At 39.4% G+C, this 21,086-nt stretch overlaps 1 protein-coding gene across 4 annotated transcripts in view; it reads right to left on the bottom strand.

Annotated features, from left to right (window-relative positions):
• The window catches only part of washc2c (WASH complex subunit 2C), a 32,705-nt gene extending 12,482 nt beyond the window's left edge, over window positions 1–20,223 (bottom strand). For 2 of the 4 annotated variants that reach the window (XM_079559859.1, XM_079559862.1), the window contains exons 1-20: window positions 20,085–20,223; window positions 18,797–18,940; window positions 16,277–16,441; window positions 16,115–16,183; window positions 15,351–15,524; window positions 15,162–15,255; window positions 14,195–14,256; window positions 13,818–13,874; window positions 13,657–13,755; window positions 13,491–13,575; window positions 13,292–13,351; window positions 10,502–10,623; window positions 10,315–10,399; window positions 10,195–10,248; window positions 9,964–10,122; window positions 8,563–8,708; window positions 8,367–8,477; window positions 6,945–7,037; window positions 6,764–6,856; window positions 345–446 (exon numbers count right to left, since the gene is read on the bottom strand). In XM_079559859.1, the coding sequence (XP_079415985.1) occupies window positions 345–446; window positions 6,764–6,856; window positions 6,945–7,037; window positions 8,367–8,477; window positions 8,563–8,708; window positions 9,964–10,122; window positions 10,195–10,248; window positions 10,315–10,399; window positions 10,502–10,623; window positions 13,292–13,351; window positions 13,491–13,575; window positions 13,657–13,755; window positions 13,818–13,874; window positions 14,195–14,256; window positions 15,162–15,255; window positions 15,351–15,524; window positions 16,115–16,183; window positions 16,277–16,441; window positions 18,797–18,940 (1,974 nt within the window). In that variant the 5' untranslated portion in view covers window positions 20,085–20,223. The remainder of the gene's footprint in view (window positions 1–344; window positions 447–6,763; window positions 6,857–6,944; window positions 7,038–8,366; window positions 8,478–8,562; window positions 8,709–9,963; window positions 10,123–10,194; window positions 10,249–10,314; window positions 10,400–10,501; window positions 10,624–13,291; window positions 13,352–13,490; window positions 13,576–13,656; window positions 13,756–13,817; window positions 13,875–14,194; window positions 14,257–15,161; window positions 15,256–15,350; window positions 15,525–16,114; window positions 16,184–16,276; window positions 16,442–18,796; window positions 18,941–20,084) is intronic. The other 2 variants (XM_079559860.1, XM_079559861.1) reach the window with 2 other exon arrangements.
• Between the last annotated feature and the right edge of the window lie 863 nt (window positions 20,224–21,086).

Raw genomic sequence — 21,086 nt, 5'->3', positions numbered from 1 at the left:
TGCTCTTTTTGATTGTGTTTATTGTTGCTTTTTTGTTGTTCATTTCTTTCTTTTTTTGACACAGTTTCGTCGCGTTTTTGTTCACAGCCTATAGGCCAGTGCGATCCTCATCTGAAAGATCGGACCTTGTAGTTTCTGAAAATATGTGAAAGAAATATATGAGTAAAACGACTTGTGTGGTGGATGGCAGGCCACTTTTCAAATAAATAATACTCTCCTCCACATTTTTTGGTGATGTGACAACAACAAACTGTTTTTAGTCACTGTTACTAATTGACGGCGTTAGAAATGTTGTGGGATTTGGTATCAAAACAATGGGGAAAGAAAACAAAACCCTCTTGTACCTCTTCTTCCTCGTCGTCAAACAAGGACGCTGTTGTTTTCTTGGACTTGTTTTGGCTGAGAGTTTCAGGTTTGGACTTGCTTTTAGGAACAGACGAGAATATCTGCGGGAAAACCAAACAGAGTTAATGTTAAAAGTTAAAATGTTTTTAGTCTAGTGATAGATACAGACGGCATCGCTGAAATCGCCCATATCTGGTCATGTTTGAAAACAGTTAAGGGGGAAAACAAAGTGGAGAAAAATCGTAACTTTCTCTAATTATTCAAAAAGTATTTTAATAAATGCTGAAATATTTATATAGTGTTCTACTCAATAAAGATACAAAGACATGGGGAAGGAGCAAAAATATATAAAGAACAGAGAATGCTAACATGATGCTTCCTGTTAGCATCGTGCTAATGCTAATGCTAGCTATGACTGCAGTTTTTTCGCTTCTACTGAACAATCTGCTGTGAAAAAATATCAATATGGACCCGATTTAGTCTTGAGTTTGTTTATGTGTGATAGATAACTTCATATCCCACCAGAAAATGGCTAAATAGGGTGAAAATGTTGTTTCACAAAAGATTCCGTAGCCACGCCCCCTTCTATGACACAATGCCGTCTGTATCTATGGGCTTCAAAGGCTTTCCTGGGAGTCGATGGCGGACGCCAACGTTTGGCGTGCGTGCGGCTGAGAATTAGATGCTGAATTTAGAGTCCTAAGACCAAACTAACCGTCGCGTTTTAAAGATCTCAAAGCTTGAAAGAAGCAACAGACTTTGAAATGTGACACGGGAACGCGAGTCATCAAACTAAAGTGGAATCTCACGATTTGACGTCGCCGAGTACCCCCGGCCCGCCGATATCAACTGCTTGTGATATGTCGGGGAAAAGAGGACGAGACAAGAACGTTGAGAAAGTGGACATTGCAATAAACACCACTTTGAGAGAGATCAACTCGTTCCCTTCTTCCACGTTGGAGGACGAGCACGAGATCGAGGCTGATTTGGAATCCCTACCTGAAACCGCCTCATCCACCCCGGAGGCGAAGAAAGGGAAAATGACCCTTACACTGGAAGACCTTCAGGAAAACCTCATGTGTGCAATAAACCAAAACACGAAGGGAGGGAGCGGGGTTTGACAATGTTCCCTTTGAAATTTCCTTGTAATTGCAGTATCAATTAATAGGTCTCTAGGTGCTCATAATTTAGCTCTAGTTCTCAGTTTATATGTTTTCCTTTTGTTGAATAAAGATAGAAGCAGATGAACAATACTTTGGTTCCTTAAAATGTCTTTCTTTAAATGTCAGAGGCTTGAGAGACAATGTCAAAAGAAAAGCAATGTTTATGTTTTGCAGAAGGAAAAATGCTGATATAATATTATTACAAGAAACACATTCTTTGGAGAGTGACATCAAATTCTGGAAGAGTCAATGGGGTGACCAATGCTATTTTTCTCATGGTACTAATCAATCTGCAGGGGTCGCCACGTTACTGATCAAACCTAAGGGTGATATAGTCGAATCTGTACTTTCGGAAGAGGGGAGATATATAATCCTGGTGCAAAAAATGGACAACTGTTATTTCATTATTTGCAACGTGTACGGTTATAACTCTATTTCAATGACCAAACCAATGTTCACACAGATATGCAATAAGATTCAAGTGTTGCAGACCAAATATCAAAATGCCTTTGTTATAATTGGAGGGGATTATAACGATGCGCCTAACGACCAACTAGACAGGATACCTGCTAAAACTGTTCCTAGTGGAAGATTCAAAAGTACTAATTATGTAAGCGATCAATTAAATCTGACGGATGCATGGAGATTCTTTAACCCAAATACCAATGAGTTTACCTGGAATAACTTAAACAGGACACAACGTTCAAGAATAGACCTGTGGTTGATATCTAATGAGTGCTTACAGTTCACGCAGGCAGTTACACATGAACACGCACCTTTGACTGATCACAAAGTAATAGTAATGCATATCTGTGGAACAAAGCTAAAAAGTGGTAACATTAGAGGGTACTGGAAGTTAAACAATAAGCTGCTCTTGGACCAAGTGTTTTGTGATTCAATTGAGGACTTGGTTCAACAAATATTCAATCAAACAGAAGGGAATCATGTACAAAAGTGGGAAATCTTCAAATTTAAAGTAAGAGAGATGGGTATAAAAAGAAGTAAAGAAATGAAAAAAGATAATATTGCAAGAGAAACCAACTTAATGGAAGAACTAAATGTTTTACTACACAAAACACAGCTAAACGATGAGGAGGAAGCAAAAATAAATATATTAAAAGAAGAAATTGACAAGTACTATATGGACTTAGCCAAGGGAGCCTTTATAAGGTCTCGAAGTAGATGGTTAGAAAATGGGGAGAGAAATTCCAGCTATTTCTTTTCCCTAGAAAAAAGGAATCAAAAAAGAAACAATATTACCTCACTGAAAGTCGGGGACCAGACAATATCCAACCCCAAAGAGTTGTCAAAATGTGTGGAGCACTTTTATAGCAATATATACAAAACCATTTCTCAACCTGATGTGTCTGACAGATTTATAGAATCAATCAAAACCTATATACCGCTAATTTCGGATAACTTCAAAAGAAATTGTGAGCAACCAATATCAAGAACAGAAATCAGAGAAGCTGCGAAAGCACTTAAAAAAGGTAAATCACCAGGAAATGATGGTCTATCAGCTGAGTTTTATCAACATTTTTGGAGCATAATTGAACAACCTTTACTTGAGGCATTTGAATTGTGTATCACAGAAAAAGAACTGCCCACCACTATGAAGCAAGGAACAATATGTTTGATCCCTAAACCAGGAAAAGATGTCTTATCAATAGAAAACTGGAGACCAATTACACTCCTAAATGTGGACTACAAAATTTTTGCATCGGTTTTTGCCAAAAGACTAAAGGCTGGACTCCAAGAAATTATAAGCGAAACTCAAACAGGATTCATGTCAAACAGGCATATAAGCTCTAACATAAGACTGGTGCTCGACCTGCTTGATTACTCGGAATATATAAATACGAACGCACTAATCTTATTTTTAGACTTTTACAAAGCCTTTGACACTATAGAGCATCATTTCCTATTCAAAACGTTACACAGCTTTGGCTTTGGCCCTAACTTTGTCTCAGTAATTCAAACGCTTTATAAAAATATTGACAGCAGTGTTATGATGTATCCTAACACTACTTCAAGATTTCCAATTTCAAGATCTGTCCGTCAAGGATGTCCTCTGGCGCCCTTTCTGTTCCTGCTAACAGTTGAACTCTTATCCATTCAAATTAAGAACAGCTTGATCAAAGGCATCAATATCTTTGACAAGGAAATAAAAATTACCCAGTTAGCAGACGATACTGCACTTTTTCTTTCAGACAAACATCAGATTGAGAATGCTATAACTCTGGTTCAAAGGTTCTCGGATGCTTCCGGTTTACAGCTAAATACCTCAAAATGTGAAATCTTGTGTCTCTATGAATGTGATGAGAACGTGTTTCAAAGTATTACAGTAAAAAGTAGTGTCAAATACCTAGGAATACATATCAGTAAGGATGGTAGAGAGAGACAACAACAAAATCTTCTCCCCAAATTGAAGAAAACCAAAAATATCTTCAATTTATGGACACAAAGAGACACCTCAATCTGGGGAAGAACCCTGCTCACGAAAGCAGAAGGCGCATCTCGCTTTATCTATCCTGCTTTAGTATTAGAGATTACAGAGTCAACATGCAAAGAAATCAACAAGATATTTACGGATTTCATATGGAAAAACAGGCAGCACCGGGTCAAAAGGACAATTCTGTGTAACTCCAGAGACGAAGGAGGATTAGAATCCCTGGATTTTTCAGTCTTAAACCAAACTTTCAAAGTAAAATGGATCAAACTGTGTATTATTAATCGTAACTCTCTGTGGTACTTCATCCCAAATAGCATCTTTCAAAAGGTGGGAGGGTTACAATTTCTGTTAAAATGTAATTATAGCATATCTAAATTGCCTTTAAAATTAAGTGCATTTCACAAACAAGCCTTATTAGCATGGAAAATGTGTTACAAACACAATTTTTCACCTCATAAGAGCTTAATCTGGAACAACGAAAACATAATAAGATGCAACAAAACATTATACCTACAAAACTGGTTTGAGAAGAAGATTACCCATGTACAAGATTTATTTGAAAATGGCCAACTCATTTCATATGGATCTTTTATCAACCACCATCAATTTCCCATTCCACCACGGGAATTCAACTCAGTCATGAGAGCTATTCCTATTGGTATCAAAGAACTAATGAAAGCACATCAAAGGCAAGAAACCGCTATAATTACAGAACCCATTTTAATCAACGGTGTCAACTTTACAAGTAACAAATGCTCCAATAAGTTCATCCGCCACCACATTCAGAACCAAAACAAAATCTCACCAGCTTGCAAAGCTCATTGGAGCTCCACTTTTAGTGAAGTGAACTGGAACAAAACGTGGCTAGTGGCCTTTAAGTACTGTATCAGTAACAAAATCAAAGAAACTCACTGGAAGATTATTCACAACATTTACCCTACTAATTCTTATATAGCGAAATTTAGCGATATTGACAACAAATGCTCATTTTGCAATCTGGAAACTGAAACTCTAAAACATTTATTTTACGACTGCGCATATACTCATGAAGTATGGTCTAAACTACAAATGTTTCTATCACAAAAAATCACTTGTCCTATTAAATTAGATTTTCAACATATTGTCACGCACTTTAACCACAAAAATTGTAATATTGAATATATGGTTAACTTATTCATTCTGTATGGAAAATTTCATATACACAAAGCTAAATTCTTAATGTACAAGCCCTCAATCAAATTACTAAGTATGGAGATCAACAACTATCTGCAATCACTCAAAAATATTGCCAACAAAAAATCAGTCAAAACCTTAAACGTCGCGGAACAGTTTAACATTACAACTTGACAAATAGCCGGCGTTATCTCGTAGCCTTGCCTTATGTCACCTGTAAAAAGTATTGAAATGTTATGTATTTCCTGTTTCTTGTGTTGTTGCTGTTGCTAGAATGTTGTCACTCTGGAAAATAGATGGGTGGGGCGAGCGCCGAACCGTCAGCCCCTCCTGCTGTCGCTTCAGCGACCGCTACACCGGGACATCACCCACAGAAAACAGAACGGCGTGACAATGTTATTTTTCTGAAATAGCCTCACACCAGGGGGACATGAACACAGATACAGTTATTCAAGAAACTTGGCAATGGAACCAAAATCTGTACTCTTTACTTTCTGTTTCAACATATGTTTTTAATTTCTGTATACTACTGCTCAAGATGAAATGCAAAAGAAATCAATAAAAAAAAAAAAAAAAAAAAAAAAAAAAAAAAAAAAAAAAAAAAACAAAGGCTTTCCTGGCAAAAAAGTCAAACTTCACTATTGCGACTTCTCAAAAAAACAATTGAAGCCTCAACACAATCCTTTATTTATCACTAATGATTTACGACGCTATATGAACCAGAAAAGATCCGTGGCTCCATGATAGTATTTTTGACGGACGTATGGAGTTAAAATTAGTTGAGCAATGTCATTTTCAAAGAGATTGAGATATAATGCCTGCCAGAATAAATGTCACGCTTGATGTGATGACTAGGCCTGTCACGATCTCGAATTTGAAGTTCGATATATTGAGGCAGGAAAGCATCGCGATAAACAATATTATTGACTCTATCGATACTTGATACTGTCAACTCTCCGGCATAAAAATGAAAGTAACCCTTTGTTCTAAAAGTGCATTATCATATCTTACACACAAGCTGCAACAAACATGAATTATTATTATTATTAAGTATTGAACAATAAGTCGATATAGTATTTATTGTGACAGCCCAAGTGATGACTCAAATCTTTACAGAGAAGAGGAAGTGTGTGGTCTCGACTCATGTCTAGTTTTTCTCAGAATCATTAAGTCTGTGGCTTTATACAAGAATTGTGGGAAAATATTCCATAACATTTTAAAACCCTGTCGTGTGTCCAAAGCCCTGGTCAACAAATGCCTTTTAACTACCGTTCATCATTTCCATTCTAGTCATTTTAAAGGGGCTAGATGCCAGTTAGCCATTTTATACTCACTACTGCCACCTCAGGTCATACGTGTAACTACAGCTTCTATATTAAGCTCGTGCATGACGGCACTTCGGACCCGAATTAACACCTTTTTGAGTGACAGTGCAGGATTTTAGAGACATCATTCTACACATTAGGACATGGCTGGAACATGTATGGGGAGGAAAATACTTAATTTTAACATTTTTAAACTCTGCATAGTCCCTTTAAACTACACTGAAATTATATGAAGGAAAGAATTAGGGTGACATGGAATAAACAAGTTTTAAATTGAGGGCAAGTATCTGAGGACCAAGCCTTACCTGGCCGTCCTCGTCGTCTGAAAACAGCCCTCTGCTCTGAGGCGTCTGAGGAGGCTTTGAGGACGGCTTTTCAGCCTCCGGGACGACTCCATTCTGAACAGACGACAGATCAGGGACATAGATGAAGCTTTGCTGTGTGTAAAATGAAGCGACAAAAGTAACGTGTGCTGCGTGTCCTAACCAGAGTGTCCTCGTCATCAGAGAACAGCCCTCTGCTCTGAGACTTCTGAGGGGGCTTTGGAGAAGGCTTTTCTACTTCTGGGGCAAGTCCATTCTGAAATACAGGAATAAACTATTAGATATAGTCATCAGTCTATTAGAAAGAGAGTCCATCATGAGGAAATTTGATTGTGTCATGCAAATTATTTAGGTTTATTCCTTTGGGAAACAGAGCTAATCAGTCTTATCCCGGGTAAGACATTCTGGATGTGATGTTTGCATGTGCTCAGAGAAACCTGGATACTCAAATTACTATTTACATGAGGCTATTTAAGCTCCAGAGTGGCATGCAGCCAATGACAAATACAGAAAGGAGCACGTATAGGCAAACTTTTTAATGCGAGGGCCACATTGGGTTTTTGAACTTGCCACGTAAAAGACTGTCATCGCCTAAACACATGAAGAACGCAACAAAATATGTCAATAAAAACATTCCTTTACTTCCCCCTTTAGGCAACGCATATCAGGCTTCATCACGTTATGAGGATTTAAAGCAGTACTAAGTAACACGTTTACCTTAATAAATCCTTTTCGTAGTCCCTGTGGGGGTAAAACAAGTGTTTATGGGATGATTGGAGGGTCTTTCATCTCCCCCTGGTGTCTCTGGCCAAAAAAACATGTTTGCAACTTGACTGCCACCGGACCGGAGCAAACAATACACACTAATGGAATCACGAAGAAGAAGCTAACATGCTAACGGGCAAAGCTAACTGCGGGCTAACGTCACTTTAAACAGTATTTACAGCCAAGTTTTAGTGAAAAAAATTATTTCCATTGTATAATTGGATGTACAATATCCCTCTCTCCCTTCGCCTTTCCTGTCAGCGTAGTATTTACTCTCCAAGACAATTAATAAGTTAAAAAAATACGACACCTGCAGTTGCGCTTATGGCCTCTAGGGGCAAGAGTTACTTAGTACTGCTTTAAGTCGAGTGGCTCAACACAGGTATGTTTATGATGAGAAAACATCATGTGATCTGGCTAAAAGCTCGAAAAAACGTAGACAGAAGGCGAGTAACTAAGTAAATAAGGATATTATTTTAGTCATATCAACTTGAAACTTCTGCTGTAGATTACTGACATAAATATGAGAAAATAAATGTAATACAATTTTATGTTTTCATATTAAAATAAGACATTTTGTGCATAAAAACTTAATAGTCCAAATTGCCTATATTTTCAGTGATGAAATCTAAATCATGGATAGATCCAGGTTTAAGTTTTATTTTGCTTACATATTAGTTATTAAGATTTTTCAGGTTGGAGGTTGTTGCTACTTCCTGGTTATCTCCGCTGTTTTGTCTTTTTTCTCTTGATCGTAACATTAAAACAAACACACATAAGACTAAATGTGTTTGGTGAGAGAATTGTGTGCTGGCCAGACCTCCTCAGATCTCTCGGACTCCTCGCTGGTGGACGGCGGGCGTTTCCTCAGGCCTTCAGACAGCAGGTTCCTCGTCCCGGGACCGAACAGGGACACGGCTCCGGCGGGCATCTGAAAAAACGACCGCCGGAGGTGAGTCGAGTCACCCGGAGTCAGGTTTTGAAAAGCACTTGACTGAAGGATCTCTCAGCGGTACCTTTTTGTTAGCAGGCTTGGCTGGTTGCTCCTCTGCTTCCTTCTTACTCGGAGGCGTGCTGGATTTTGCGCTGAAGAGGTCACCGTCATCTTCTTCATCGTCGAAAAGATCAAGCGCCTTCTTGGCTTTGGGCTTCTCCTTCGCTGCTGGAAGAGTATATGTTGTTATTTCAATATGTTTTTATATTTTTAGGGTGATTCAGCAAACTCCAAGGTCCTCAGGTAATTCTAGTGTTAATCAACATGTCAACGTTTTGAAATGTTTGTGACCTGCATAATGAAGTCTAAATATGAGCAACATCATTTGAAACTGTATCTAACTGTCCATTCAGTGTCATTATTTGTCATTTCAGTGGGAAAAGTCCTTTAAACTGATTGAATTACTGACATTGCTGATTTGGGATATGTGAATAGATATGCTTACTATGAAATATTGTTTTTTTTGTCATTTGCAAAAGCAATAGACATACAGAAACAAGGACTCTATTACACCACATGAAGAACTGTAATAAAGCAACACTAAAGGCTGTGTACTTTAGGGGTGTGACAATATATGCGATATATCGCGATATGCTGCAGAATGATACGATACCGTCTTTTTTCCGATATCGATAGTTTTGATGATATCATGCATATTAACAACAACATGCATATTCATGAGGTAGCAACGCTCAACTATTTTCACTGTCAATAATGATCAAGAATTCAGTCAGAAAGGGCAGTGCTACAATTTTAAGCACTTCGACCGAACTCACATAAATACATTACTTTTAATACTAGGTTTCATAATTAAAAATAAGATTTTGTGTTTTGTGGTTGATTTATACCTGTAAAAAGGACAGTGGTTTCTTGTTTATTTAAATGTAAATGAAGTGATGCCACTGACAGAGCAATAGACCCATTTTCAGTGTGTAAGTCAAGACTCATTTAAGAAAAATAAGTCTGACCATCACATATGTTGCTCTAAAAAAACGAAATGTATTGTATTGGGAGGTTTTTTGTTGTCATGAGCCATGTATCGCGTATCATAGGGCTGCTCGATTATAGAAAAAATAATATTCATAATCAGTCATAATTGAAATCACGATTATTCAAACGATTATTTGTTGCCTTAAAAAAAATCTTTGTTTAGTTATTTAATTTACTGAAAATATATAACATTATGAAAAAAATATTTGGCCAAATAAAAAAACAAATTATATCGATTTTTTAAATATATTATTATTTCTGCGCATCAGAAGCAGGAGAGCCTCCTTAATAATACTTTTTCTCGATTATGCAATTTTCATAATCGTTTAGTGTAGTAATGGAAATCGTAATTGAATTCCGATTAATTGCACAGCCCTAGCTTATCGTATCGAATGGTGAGGAACCCACAGGTTCCTGCCCCTGATGTATTTACCTGGTACCGACGTTTTGCCTGTGCTTCCACTGAAGAAGTCATCCTCATCTTCATCATCAAACAGCCCTCCCCCAGGCGGTGCCGGTTTGCAGACTGAAGTACCGTTCTCTTTGCTTTCCTCTGGCTCTGTGTCATTGGACGAGCCAAACAAGTTGTTTTCTGGAAACACACATTTTGGGCCGTTACTAAGAAGCACTTTTCAAATAGCTCTAACGTACAGACTGCACTGACCTGGAAATATCGACACTCCTCCAGCTGGAATCTTCTTCCCTGACTTTGTAGAATCTAAAAAAATGTCAACACAAGGAGTCAATTCCCAATTTCAATCTCACTTTCAAAGCTCAGTCTCACCTATAGAGGGCGTTGTTGTTTTCTTACTCTGGTGTGGTGTTTCCTCTGCGGCAGGTGCTTTAGGAGCTTCAGAGAAAAGATCACCCTGAAAATACAACATAATATTTACAATCTAACTCCCGATGAACTGCACACAAACAAAGCCATTTGCCAGTTTATCCACAGAAATAAGAGTCTGGAGTCACACCTCGTTGTCATCATCGAACAGGCCCCTCCCCCCACTGAAGAGCCCACTCTTCGCCCCGAACGGAGAGAAGTCTTCGTCCTCCATCTTGGGGGGTTTGAACATGTCGTCACTGTCTTCATCCGCTGTGGAGGAAACAAACGATAACTCGAGGCCAAAGTAAAAAGTAAAGATGTCCGTGTGTTTTGCTTCATTTTAAAAGATAATCAATGCACACTCCAGAGCAGTAGGTGGCGCTGTGCAGATGTTACTGTCAAATTCCACTGACTCGCACCAAGGAAGAAGTTTTGTCCCCGTCGTGTTGCCGTACAGAGGGTGATTTTGGGGGCAGCTTTCATGTTTTTGAAGCAGCAAAGTTAACTTTCCACAACGCATTTAAAGGGGCTATATCATGCTATTTTAGCCATTCCAAAGTTAAGTATAGGCATTTATATGATATATTGTACCTCTACCACTATTGAGCACTCATTTTTGTGATAAATATAAGTGTTTTCTGGAGGTATTTTTCGAACCCGGAAGACACAACGCTTCGATTCAGTTAACTCCGCCCCCTCTCTCCGCACATACTTTACCGTAAAATAAATAAACAGCAATAAGTAAAATTGCTTCACGATGCAGTTATACGGAGTTGACATCTGCAACACAGCTTCATAAATGGCTAAGAACAAGCTAATATGGTCCATCGCTGTTTACATTATGGGACTCGCGTTGGTTATAAAAGTGAATCCACTTTGATTCTGGCGAAGGTTCACCAAACATCCATCAGTGACAGTCACAGAAAAACAATATTTTGGCTGATAGTCGCTGAATCCCGGAGAAAAAAACAGCTGAGTGGCCTCTTACTGAAAAAGGTTGAATAAACTCCGTAGCCAAACGCGCTTCTTTTTCTCCGTGACATTATCTTTAGTTAAGAATAAAGAACATGTGTGTCCAGAATAGATGACAACGAGCTCCATCTTCACAGCTGCAGCGCAAACATGACTGATCTGTTCAGACGTTCAGGGGTGTTTGTTTTGGCCACAGCTGACCTGGAAGCACCTCGGGCACATCCTTTTTTATTTTTTAAATTATTTTTTTTATTTTTTATTTGTTCTCTTTGTTTCTCTCTTACGACAGAAATAATGAAAACGCTGTTTTACAAATTAAAATCAGGCCGTAAGCATAGAATTAAGACATTACATTACAGACATCGAGCACTTCCGTTCCGCTGTTACGACACAACTGAACACTCAGTCGTTCACCAGGAGAGGGAGGAGCAGCTGCTCAGAGAGCAGGATTCAGGAGGATTACTGAGAGCTGCGTGAATGAAGCCACAAACCACTCTGGGGGTGCTTTTGATAAGGAAATAGCATAACAACATGGCTAAAAGCTCCAAAAAGTCGATTTTGCATGATATAGGACCTTTAAACTGATATGCACTTTTTACTTTGAATAATACTTTGGAGTATTTTCCACAAGAAATTCTTCGGTACTTTCACGTAAGCAAAATTTGACTGAGCAACGTTTACTTTTATAAGAGTAATATGTGACTAGCTGCATCTGTACTTTTACTCAAGAAGTGAAATAAACTACTTTGACCTCCACTGGTAAGTTTAATCGACTGAAATTATTCGTCATAGTTTTAGGCCAAGTCATATTTTAGTGACTTTGAGTTCAGACTATAACTACTAGGAGTGTGACAATATATCGATTTCTCAATATATCACGATATATTGCGGGACGATACCAATACTTTTATTCCGATATCGATACTTTTGATGATGCATATTAATGAGTGGCGTCATGCAGTGCTCCACTGTTTTCACAGTCAATAGAGGCCAACAATGATCAAGAATTCAGTCAGGACAGCAGGGGGCAGCACTACAGTTTTAAGCATTTGGACCAAACACTGTAACACAAGTTAATTACTTTTAATAATAGTTTTTATAGTTATAAATAAGATACATTTGGGGTTGATCTATTCCTATTTAAATATGGCTGTGGTTTCTTGTTTATTTAAATGTAAATGTCACTGACAGATCTTAAGACCCATTGAAAAGAAATGTAAATGATGAATAATATGTAGTATGTTTAACTAAAGGTTTGTTTTTTGTCATGTATCATAGGTTATTTTTGTGCAATATGCTTTCGAGCCGGGTCGTAACAAGATCGATAATCGCAGTATCGGCGTGTCGTGAGATAAGCGTTGTCGTCAGCCATGTATCGCATATCGCATCGGATTGCAGAGGTTCCCACCCCTGATAACTACACCTAAAGTGCTATAGCTGTTATATTTTTGTCTGCTAATAAAAACCTTGGACCTTGATTAAATAAGATTACATTAAAGGCGTAACATTTTGGATTACACTGTTGCCAGTAATACAAAATGTTCTTCATTGCCAAAACGCAAAGTGCCGAAACTCACAATTGTAGCCCAAAGTAAAGCACCTTTTTTCTACAAGTATAGGTTTTGCACATCATATATGAACTTATGGGCTGTTTTGCCGGGAAATGTGAAAGTATTGACAGTACTTTCCACATTTTAGAGTAGTTTATCACGTATTTGGTCTATGTATTGGATAAAATGTTACGCGGTGTGGCTTTAAATAATAAGATGACAATGAATAATCAATTCAAATGACACATTTACATGAAATTTCAGATAAATTTGATAAATTTCAAATAAAAAACTAGATCGACTCAAAAAAGACTAAATTGTGACTATTGAAGAGTGAAACTAAATCAAAATGAGCACTGGTCGAGGACGATAAATAAACACACAGTCGACTGAAATCAAAATGAATGATGACATACCCTCTGGCTTCGGAGGCTTGGACTCTTTCCGGTTTTTACTTTTCTTCTTGGATGACACGGCTTCACAGATGACGAAAACAAAGAGTTTGTGAGCGTGCAAAGATGGATCACACAGAAACTTAAAGACATCGATGGCTAAAGATGAAGAAAAGAACGTGCAGTGTGATTTGAATGCCAGACTAAAAGTGAAATCCCTCACATGCGCGGTCGGCGTCGGGTTTGCTGATGGGCTCTCCCTTGATCCGGGCCGCCAGCTCGTCTGCGAAGGACGCCTGGTGCGTGCTCTGAATGGGACGACAAAAGATCGTCACAAATCACAGCGCCGTGGCTCATGCGGCGAATCTCGTTTTCTCTTTTCGTCTGACCCTCGTTTCCTCTTCGATGTCGTCCTTGTCGGAATCTCCAAATATGTCCGAATCCTCATCCTCTTCGTCGTCGTCGTCATAACTCAACATGGACGACTTCTACGGAAAGAAACAAGCACGAATATGCGGAATGTGTCCAAAAAGTCGACTTCAGCAAATACCTTTTTGATCATTTCAGGAGTCCCATCTTCACCCGCGTTATAGTCTTCATCTGAATGCTGGGAGAAAAATAAAACACCATTCTGACAGGGGCTCATCACATTTTAAATAAAGGAGTATAAGGAGTGAGAAACTGGGCTGGACAGGATTTCAAGTTGGTCTGAAAGCAGCAGTGGGAATGTCACGTGACTAAAACGCAAGCTTTCACTTGTTCCTAAGACAGATCCATAAACGGTCTCTGTGCAACCTTGTATCTTGTTTCTACGTGAAGCTGAAATGGAATGACTGCGTATTGTGAAGTTTAACGGCAGTTTTAGAAGTATTCTGCATGCAGCTCAAAAAAACAAAATACCCTCACAATAGAATGGAAAAGTCTTACCACGGCATCTTTTCCATCTTCGCTTTCGATTACGCTGTCTCTGTCACTGTCCACCGACATCTCTGCGGAAAACAAACGCATAAAGGTTGCCAAAAACGTCAATATTTTCAGGGTTTATACAGGCAGAAACAAGTCAAATGTAATACTTTTTAATGCCATCCTTAATGTCCAAATGTTATATTTGAATGCCACAAACGCAGGGGACTGTGCATCATTTTTCTAATTTCTTAAGATTTGCAAACGTTTCATCAAACAGAGGACAAACTGTGGACAAAACGGGAAACTTTTTAACAAAAGAATGTGGTCAATTTCATCCAAAACTGCAACGTGTTTCAGACCAGGGGTGTCCAAACTTTTTTTTTTTCCATCAAGGCCCACAATTTGAAGTTTGCATTGATGGACACAAACCGGTGGTCAACACGGTGAAACATTCCACTGGATGCAGAGAGGTTTTAACTGTCTCACAGACTTGGAAGCTTAATGCGGCTCAGAAAATATTAATTTTTGAGGCTATAATTGTGTAGAATGATTAAAAACTACCATCTCTGGTAATATGTGCAAATTCAACAAGAAGCTTGAGGATCACCAACAAATGGTCTGAGGGCCACATTTGGCCCCCGGGCTGCACTTTGGACATCACTTTTAGACCCTAATTTGGGTATTTTCAATGAACTTGTATAGCAAAACTTGTTGAGCGATACATTTTCCAATAAATTTTGATTTAATGCCAGTTTGAATCCAATTTAAATTGTTTTTAACCCCTTAACCCCCGTCTTAACTGAGCACAATTTCTCCAGTACAGCTTTATCCAAATTACTGTCACTTTTTGGTTCTGTTTTTATCCTCGTTTTCGTTCTTTTGACGCTTTTTCTCAAGAAGCTTGTAGACTTGGGTAGTGCCAAACTGGAGAACATGTGCTCTGTTTAGGTGAGGGAAACCCTGATGTTTTTATGACAAAGAATATTACCGTCGCTGGAGAGGTCGCCCAGCCCCACGTCGTCCTGCTCCATGAAAGCCTGGGAGCCGATTAGATATGGGAGGGGCCTGTCTACGTACAGGTCCTGGAAAAAAACAAAAACACAGATATGGCGTATTAAAGCATGGGGTTTCTTTCATCCACTGTACTTATGATAGTGGCATATTATATGAAGTGTACCTTAGGCTCCAAAATGGCGTCCACTCTGTCGGGGACCTCCTCGTCCTCGGAGTCCGAGTTTCCAGCCTTGATGTCCAAGTGTTCAAAGGCCGACTCCAGGACTTTCAGGCCGTAGTTCACCGCCTCCTGCATTTTAGGGATGAGCTCTGCCTCCTTCTGCTCCCGTGTCTTCTCCTAAAGGGCGGAAATCATCAAACTGACGACACTAGGCCAATGTTGAGGCTATTGTAAACATGCTTTCACCCTGGTGTGTTGGTATTTTATCTTACTTTTACTCTTAACCCCCACCTGAACCGAGCACATTTTCTCCAGTTCTGCTTTTTCAAACTATAAAAGCTTCTTGAAAAAATAGCAACAAAAATGAGACTAAAACAAGGATGAAAAGGCAACAAAAAAGTGAAGGCAATACGAGGAAAAAGATCTATTTAGATGAGTTTTGTGAAAAGGAAAATTAATGCCCCCCCACACAAGCCTACCATCACATTTACTGTCCCATGGAATACAGCAGCATGCCCCAAAATTAAAATTTCAAAGGAATAATAAACAATTGGGACATCTTGGCCTGTGACGACTCCCTGGGTCCCATGTTTTTAGAGCCCCCAGTATTTTCTTTTCGTGGCACTCCCTGCCTCAAAGATAAATTGGCAATTACATTTGTTTACATTTTATGAGTCGCAGCTTTTTAGTAACCATCGCAGGTATGATAAGATGTGCAAACAACAGTAAATCTTCATTTTCACACACTACGTGCCCTTTGATCGTACCTGCTCGGGCTGCTTTTCTGGAGCATCAGCTTTGACCGCAGTATCCTCCACTTCTTCATCGTAAACCCTCTGCAACAGGAAACAGTTTCTTACCACACGCGCAAAAACCACAACAGGGCCTTGTGCAAGACCGGGTTGATCATTTCTCAAGAGAATAGTTACGTTTTCGATGAACTGCGTGTTGGAGAGCATGAGGAAGTCGTTGAAGACGGAGTGCAGGCAGCTGTCCGTGGCCTTGGCGTCGCGGATCAGGCCGTCCAGCTGCTTCTCGATCTCGTGGGTCTTGGACAGCATTCTCTGGCTGAAGTCTTGGAGGCATAGGAAGAGCTGCGAAGACGACACGCCATTAAGGAAACAAACGACGGCAGATAATAGAAATGGAAACGGCTCCACGTGGCTCTAATTAGCACAATCTTTTAAGCAGGGCTGAACGATTGAAACATATGATCTCATTAACAAACTTTCTGAACATATTGAACTAAATTTTGGAATGAAATTGTTTTCTGTCCTTCCGTAAATTGTAAAAGAAGACATTTGCATAAAGACACTGTTTTTGTTTGCTCAAGAACTAGCTGGCCAGTTGTTGTCACTACCGTGACCCTGACCCTGAAAGTTGTGAAAGAAGCTTATAAACTTCCCTGTGAAGAATCGGGACGAAGTGAATAAAAAGAAATCAGGTATCCTCTACATTCTTCACAATTTGGCAATCTGTTGTTCAAGTCCGTGATTCATTTTGGTAAATCTTAAAGCAAAGCTCTCCTTTCAGGGACTAGGGCCGGAGCTGAAATCAGCAAATTGGTCAAAGAGGTCTAACGCCAAACCGGATGTGCATCAGCGTCCGCCATGATAAGAAGCCTCCGAATTGTGCTGTCAGTTAGGAAGGAGGCAGGAAAAGGAGCCTGTATGCTTCCTATCATATTTCCTTTAGCATAGGGACCTCTGGTGGTTCCTCAGTGATTCGAGGTTTTTATCGTCTGTTTTCTGTGAGGCTTCATAACATTATTGTGGTTCATGTTTGTGGAATTAAGTGGCTGCAGTAGGAGTGTTTTTTGTTATCCAATATTATATGGAGGATGTAGTTTTTCATGAAACAGCTGTTGGTGATGTCACTTCCCCTGTGTTTTCCGCCCTGGGTAAGGACGGTTGGATTGGGCAAATGCTGCTGTAGCTCTAGTTCCTAACTGCATAGGGATCTAACAGTTGATCTGACCACGTCATATGGGTTAGGAGCTAGGATCAGGACATAGAAGCTATGTATTTGAGGATTTCGGATGGACCCAAGGACTAAGAACCATACCGCCATACAACCAAACATGAGCTTCGCCCATAGACTGTAAAATTACAATGGACGCCTAAAACCTCTCATGAGAATCACAGTTTTTCAATCTTTTTTAGCCGTTTTCAGGCGGACTATAAACATTTATCACACACCAATAAAGTCAAGTCAAAATCGGGTCCATATGGATGTTTTTCACCGCATATACTGTAGTTCGGTAGAAGCGAAAAACGGCACTCGTTGCTAATGTTAGCACACATAGCATGAAGCTAGTGTAGCTTCCTGGTTAGCATTGTCCATTTTTTTTTAAGTATTTAAGGGCTGTTGAACCAGTTTGCCCCGTTCATGTTTGTATCTTTACTTAGTAAAACAATACATTCATAATTCAGCATTTGTTTAAGTAATGGTGGAGTAGTGGAAGGTTTTTTTCTCTTTTGTTTACCCCCTCTGGCTGCTTCAAACATGACCATATATGGGAAATTTATTGTGTCATACAAGTGGCTTGGCCTAGCCTAAGAGGTAGAAAACCTCTCACGAGTCACCAGTTTTCACAGTTTTTAGCCATTTATAGCCTTTAGCTGACTATGAACATAGTAGCACAAACCAATAAAATCAAGCAAAAATCGAGTCCATATGGATGTTTTTTCACAGAAAATGTATCAGTAGAAGCGAAAAACGGCACTCGCTAGCTAATGTTAGCATAGGTAGCATGAAGCTAATGTGCGCAGCCCTAGTTTCCTGGTTAGCATTATCCGTTTTTTAAGTATTTATGGGCTATTCAACCACTTTGCTCCTCTCCATGTCTGTCAGCTCTTTTTTAAGTAAGTCCAGTTGTTTTGATACACTTTATATGTCTCCACGTCTCTGAATTTTTAATGTATTTTTCTACTAAACAATGAAACAGAGTTTTTTAAAGTAATGGTGGAGAAATGGGAAAGTTTTTTTCTCTCCTCTTCTTCCCTGTAAACAAACATATTTGTTTATTTTTGTGTATTTATATGGATCCCATTAGTCTGCCTGGGTCAATTCCAAAAATAATATTCATACAAAAATATATATGCAGTATTCAAAATCTCAGCAGTTAACAAAACAGGCTTATTCTGGGAGTGAGGTAGGTTAGGCAAGTCCTAAAATCACACGAGGGAGGTTTGTTAGGAAGGCGAGCGAGGGGAGAGGATGGACTCAGTTGAACCAGGAAGAGCGGCCAAGTGAGATTTTGATCAGTATAGCATTTCTTTAATTAACAAACTGTAATATAGTGATCAAGATGTGTTTGAGATTAATACCAAAAGCCTGAAAAAGCATTGTACCCCATTTTTTATTTGGATTTACTGGGAAGGACAGCTCTGGATGAAGGGGGATGAAGAACGGAGCGATTCGTCCAGCAGTACCTCAGGATTTCTTACCCCTGCGTCTGCAGCCAAGGACCAGTTGTTGCTGTTCTGCTTTATTTCTTCGATAGTCCACGCTCTCTCCCAGATCTGGGTGTCTTTGTCCGAGTGCTCGCTCTTGCTCGGGCCGTTCATCAGCCCGTCCGAAATCCCACTCATCTGGAGGAGACAGCGACGCATTGTTAGCCCGACACTCGAGAGTTTCAAGTGCTTTCAACATCCAAGCAGCTCGACTCACTTGAGATTCAAACTATCTTACAGGCCTGTGTGTTGGTTTCATTCATGCACATTGGGATAAACCTGCAGATTAAGCCCATTTCCTCCTCAACAGCTCCAAGCTTCCACCTGCTGATGTCATGAGGTGGTGCTGTTCTGTGTTTTAACATACTATAAAATACCTGAATTTATTGCGTCCATATGAGCTATAAAAACAATGATTATTTAAATCTGACGCAAAGGCATTTACAGCAGAAGCATGGTTTTTAAAATCTGTGTGTTTATCCAAGTCTAGAAAAAAGTGGCACAGATTACAACATTGGAGCTATTCACTTCCTCATGTGACTGTTGTAACCCCAGCACATTCACTGACAGTGGCCGGAGGGAGTGCTCAAAAGTATTCTCAGGTCAAAGTATCACAGTGGACCATTAAAAACAGGCATTTACAAGAATCAAACGGCTCTAGTCCATTTAAGCTCAAAGAAAACGCCACTCAAGTGTGTTTTTAATGACTGGACATTATGACTTGGTCTACAGATCCAAAAATCTGATTTGTACAAATGTGGGCCCTTTCACAGTGATCATTGTTAGATTTCACTCTGTCGATGACAGGAGCTTAGATGGAAAACTTGCAAAAAGTGAAGCATTGTCATTGTTGATCCATGAAAAGCAGACACGCTTCATTTATTTGTAATTATCCGTAAAGAATTGAATTTCCTTGCTGTAATCCAGGCATAAAGCAAGGAGAGAAACAGTGTTTTTAAGGCTAACTTTAGAAAAGCAGCTTCTCTCCCTCAGCCTGCAAGTGGGTTAGCTTCTGCTGTAGCTACTTCTAACACAACAGCTAGAACCACAACACGTTACTGACAATTCAAACAAAGTCACGCTTCAGGAAAGCACAGCGGACCCACTCTCCTTCTTACCATCTGGGTAGTGAATAACTCTGCAAGTGCCTGAAAGCGAACAGTCTCCAGTTAGCTCTTAGCAGTTAGCTCAACTTAGCTAGTTAGCTACAAACAACGTTAGCAGCAGCATCTTTGGGGAAAGCAGCCTCGCGCAGAGCAGACGTGAGCGCTCTGGATCTTACCTTGGACGTTACTTATCAAACTGTCCTCAGAGAGAAAGCTGTGAAAGCAGATCGATCATGTAGAATTTGGCCTTTCTCTCATTGGTCTTCTGACAGGTCAGCCATGTTCTGTCTGCAGACAGTCACCTGACTGCTGCGGTCTCCTAGCAACGCAGTGAAAGTGGAGCGTCAGGAAGTAGCGCTGAGGCGAGTGGTGATGGCAGGGGAATGGCTTTAGTTCAGCTTTAGTGCAGCTCTTGAACAAACAAAGACCTATCTGTTTTCAGTGATGCTAAAGCAGCCCGTGTTACACCGATAATCACACATTCCTCTGTATTTGCGCGCTATACGAAGACTTTTACACGGTTTATTTTACCTTTTCATTAGCGGATCAAGTCCTCTTACCCCCCTCCTTAACCGAGTTTATTTTCTCCAGTTCGGCTTAACCCAAATCTAAAAGCTTCTCGACTGGAGTGTACGCCTCATTTGAAAGCTAAGACCTACAAAACTGATCTATATTGATATTTTTTCCCTCGTGTTGTTGCCACGTCGTCGCTTTTGTCATTCTTTTTCCCCTCCATTTAATTTTTGCCACTTCTTTTCCTGCGTTTTTGTCACATAATTATTGATCTTCCGTGGCTTTTTCGTCGTTTTTTGTGTCACTTTCATCGATTCATTTTAAGGAGTAAAGCCAAGGTGTGGTTTCAGAGGTTTTTGGAAGAGCGCTCTGTATTCATAACTGCTGTCCTCATTCAATTGTATAGTTGTGAATTTTGAAAAAAAAAAAAAAAATGTAAATTGCTCAAAAAGAAAAAAAAAAAATCACCCAATTTGTGTAATTATCAGATTATTATTACTATTCAGAAAACAAGGCCTTTAAAAGAATTTAAAAAAAAAGAAAATGTTTCTCCTTCATAATAAGATTATATTATCTATTTCACCAAATCCATAACTGTAAACACATTTATTTGTTCCATTTGCATGTGCATATAAAACTGTATATGAAAAAAAGAGGAATCAAAG

Source organism: Gobius niger (assembly GCF_951799975.1).
Source record: "Gobius niger genome assembly, chromosome: 7".
Classification (NCBI taxonomy): domain Eukaryota; kingdom Metazoa; phylum Chordata; class Actinopteri; order Gobiiformes; family Gobiidae; genus Gobius; species Gobius niger.
Note: the sequence above shows the minus strand (reverse complement) of the source record. Positions and strands in the feature narration are given on the sequence as shown.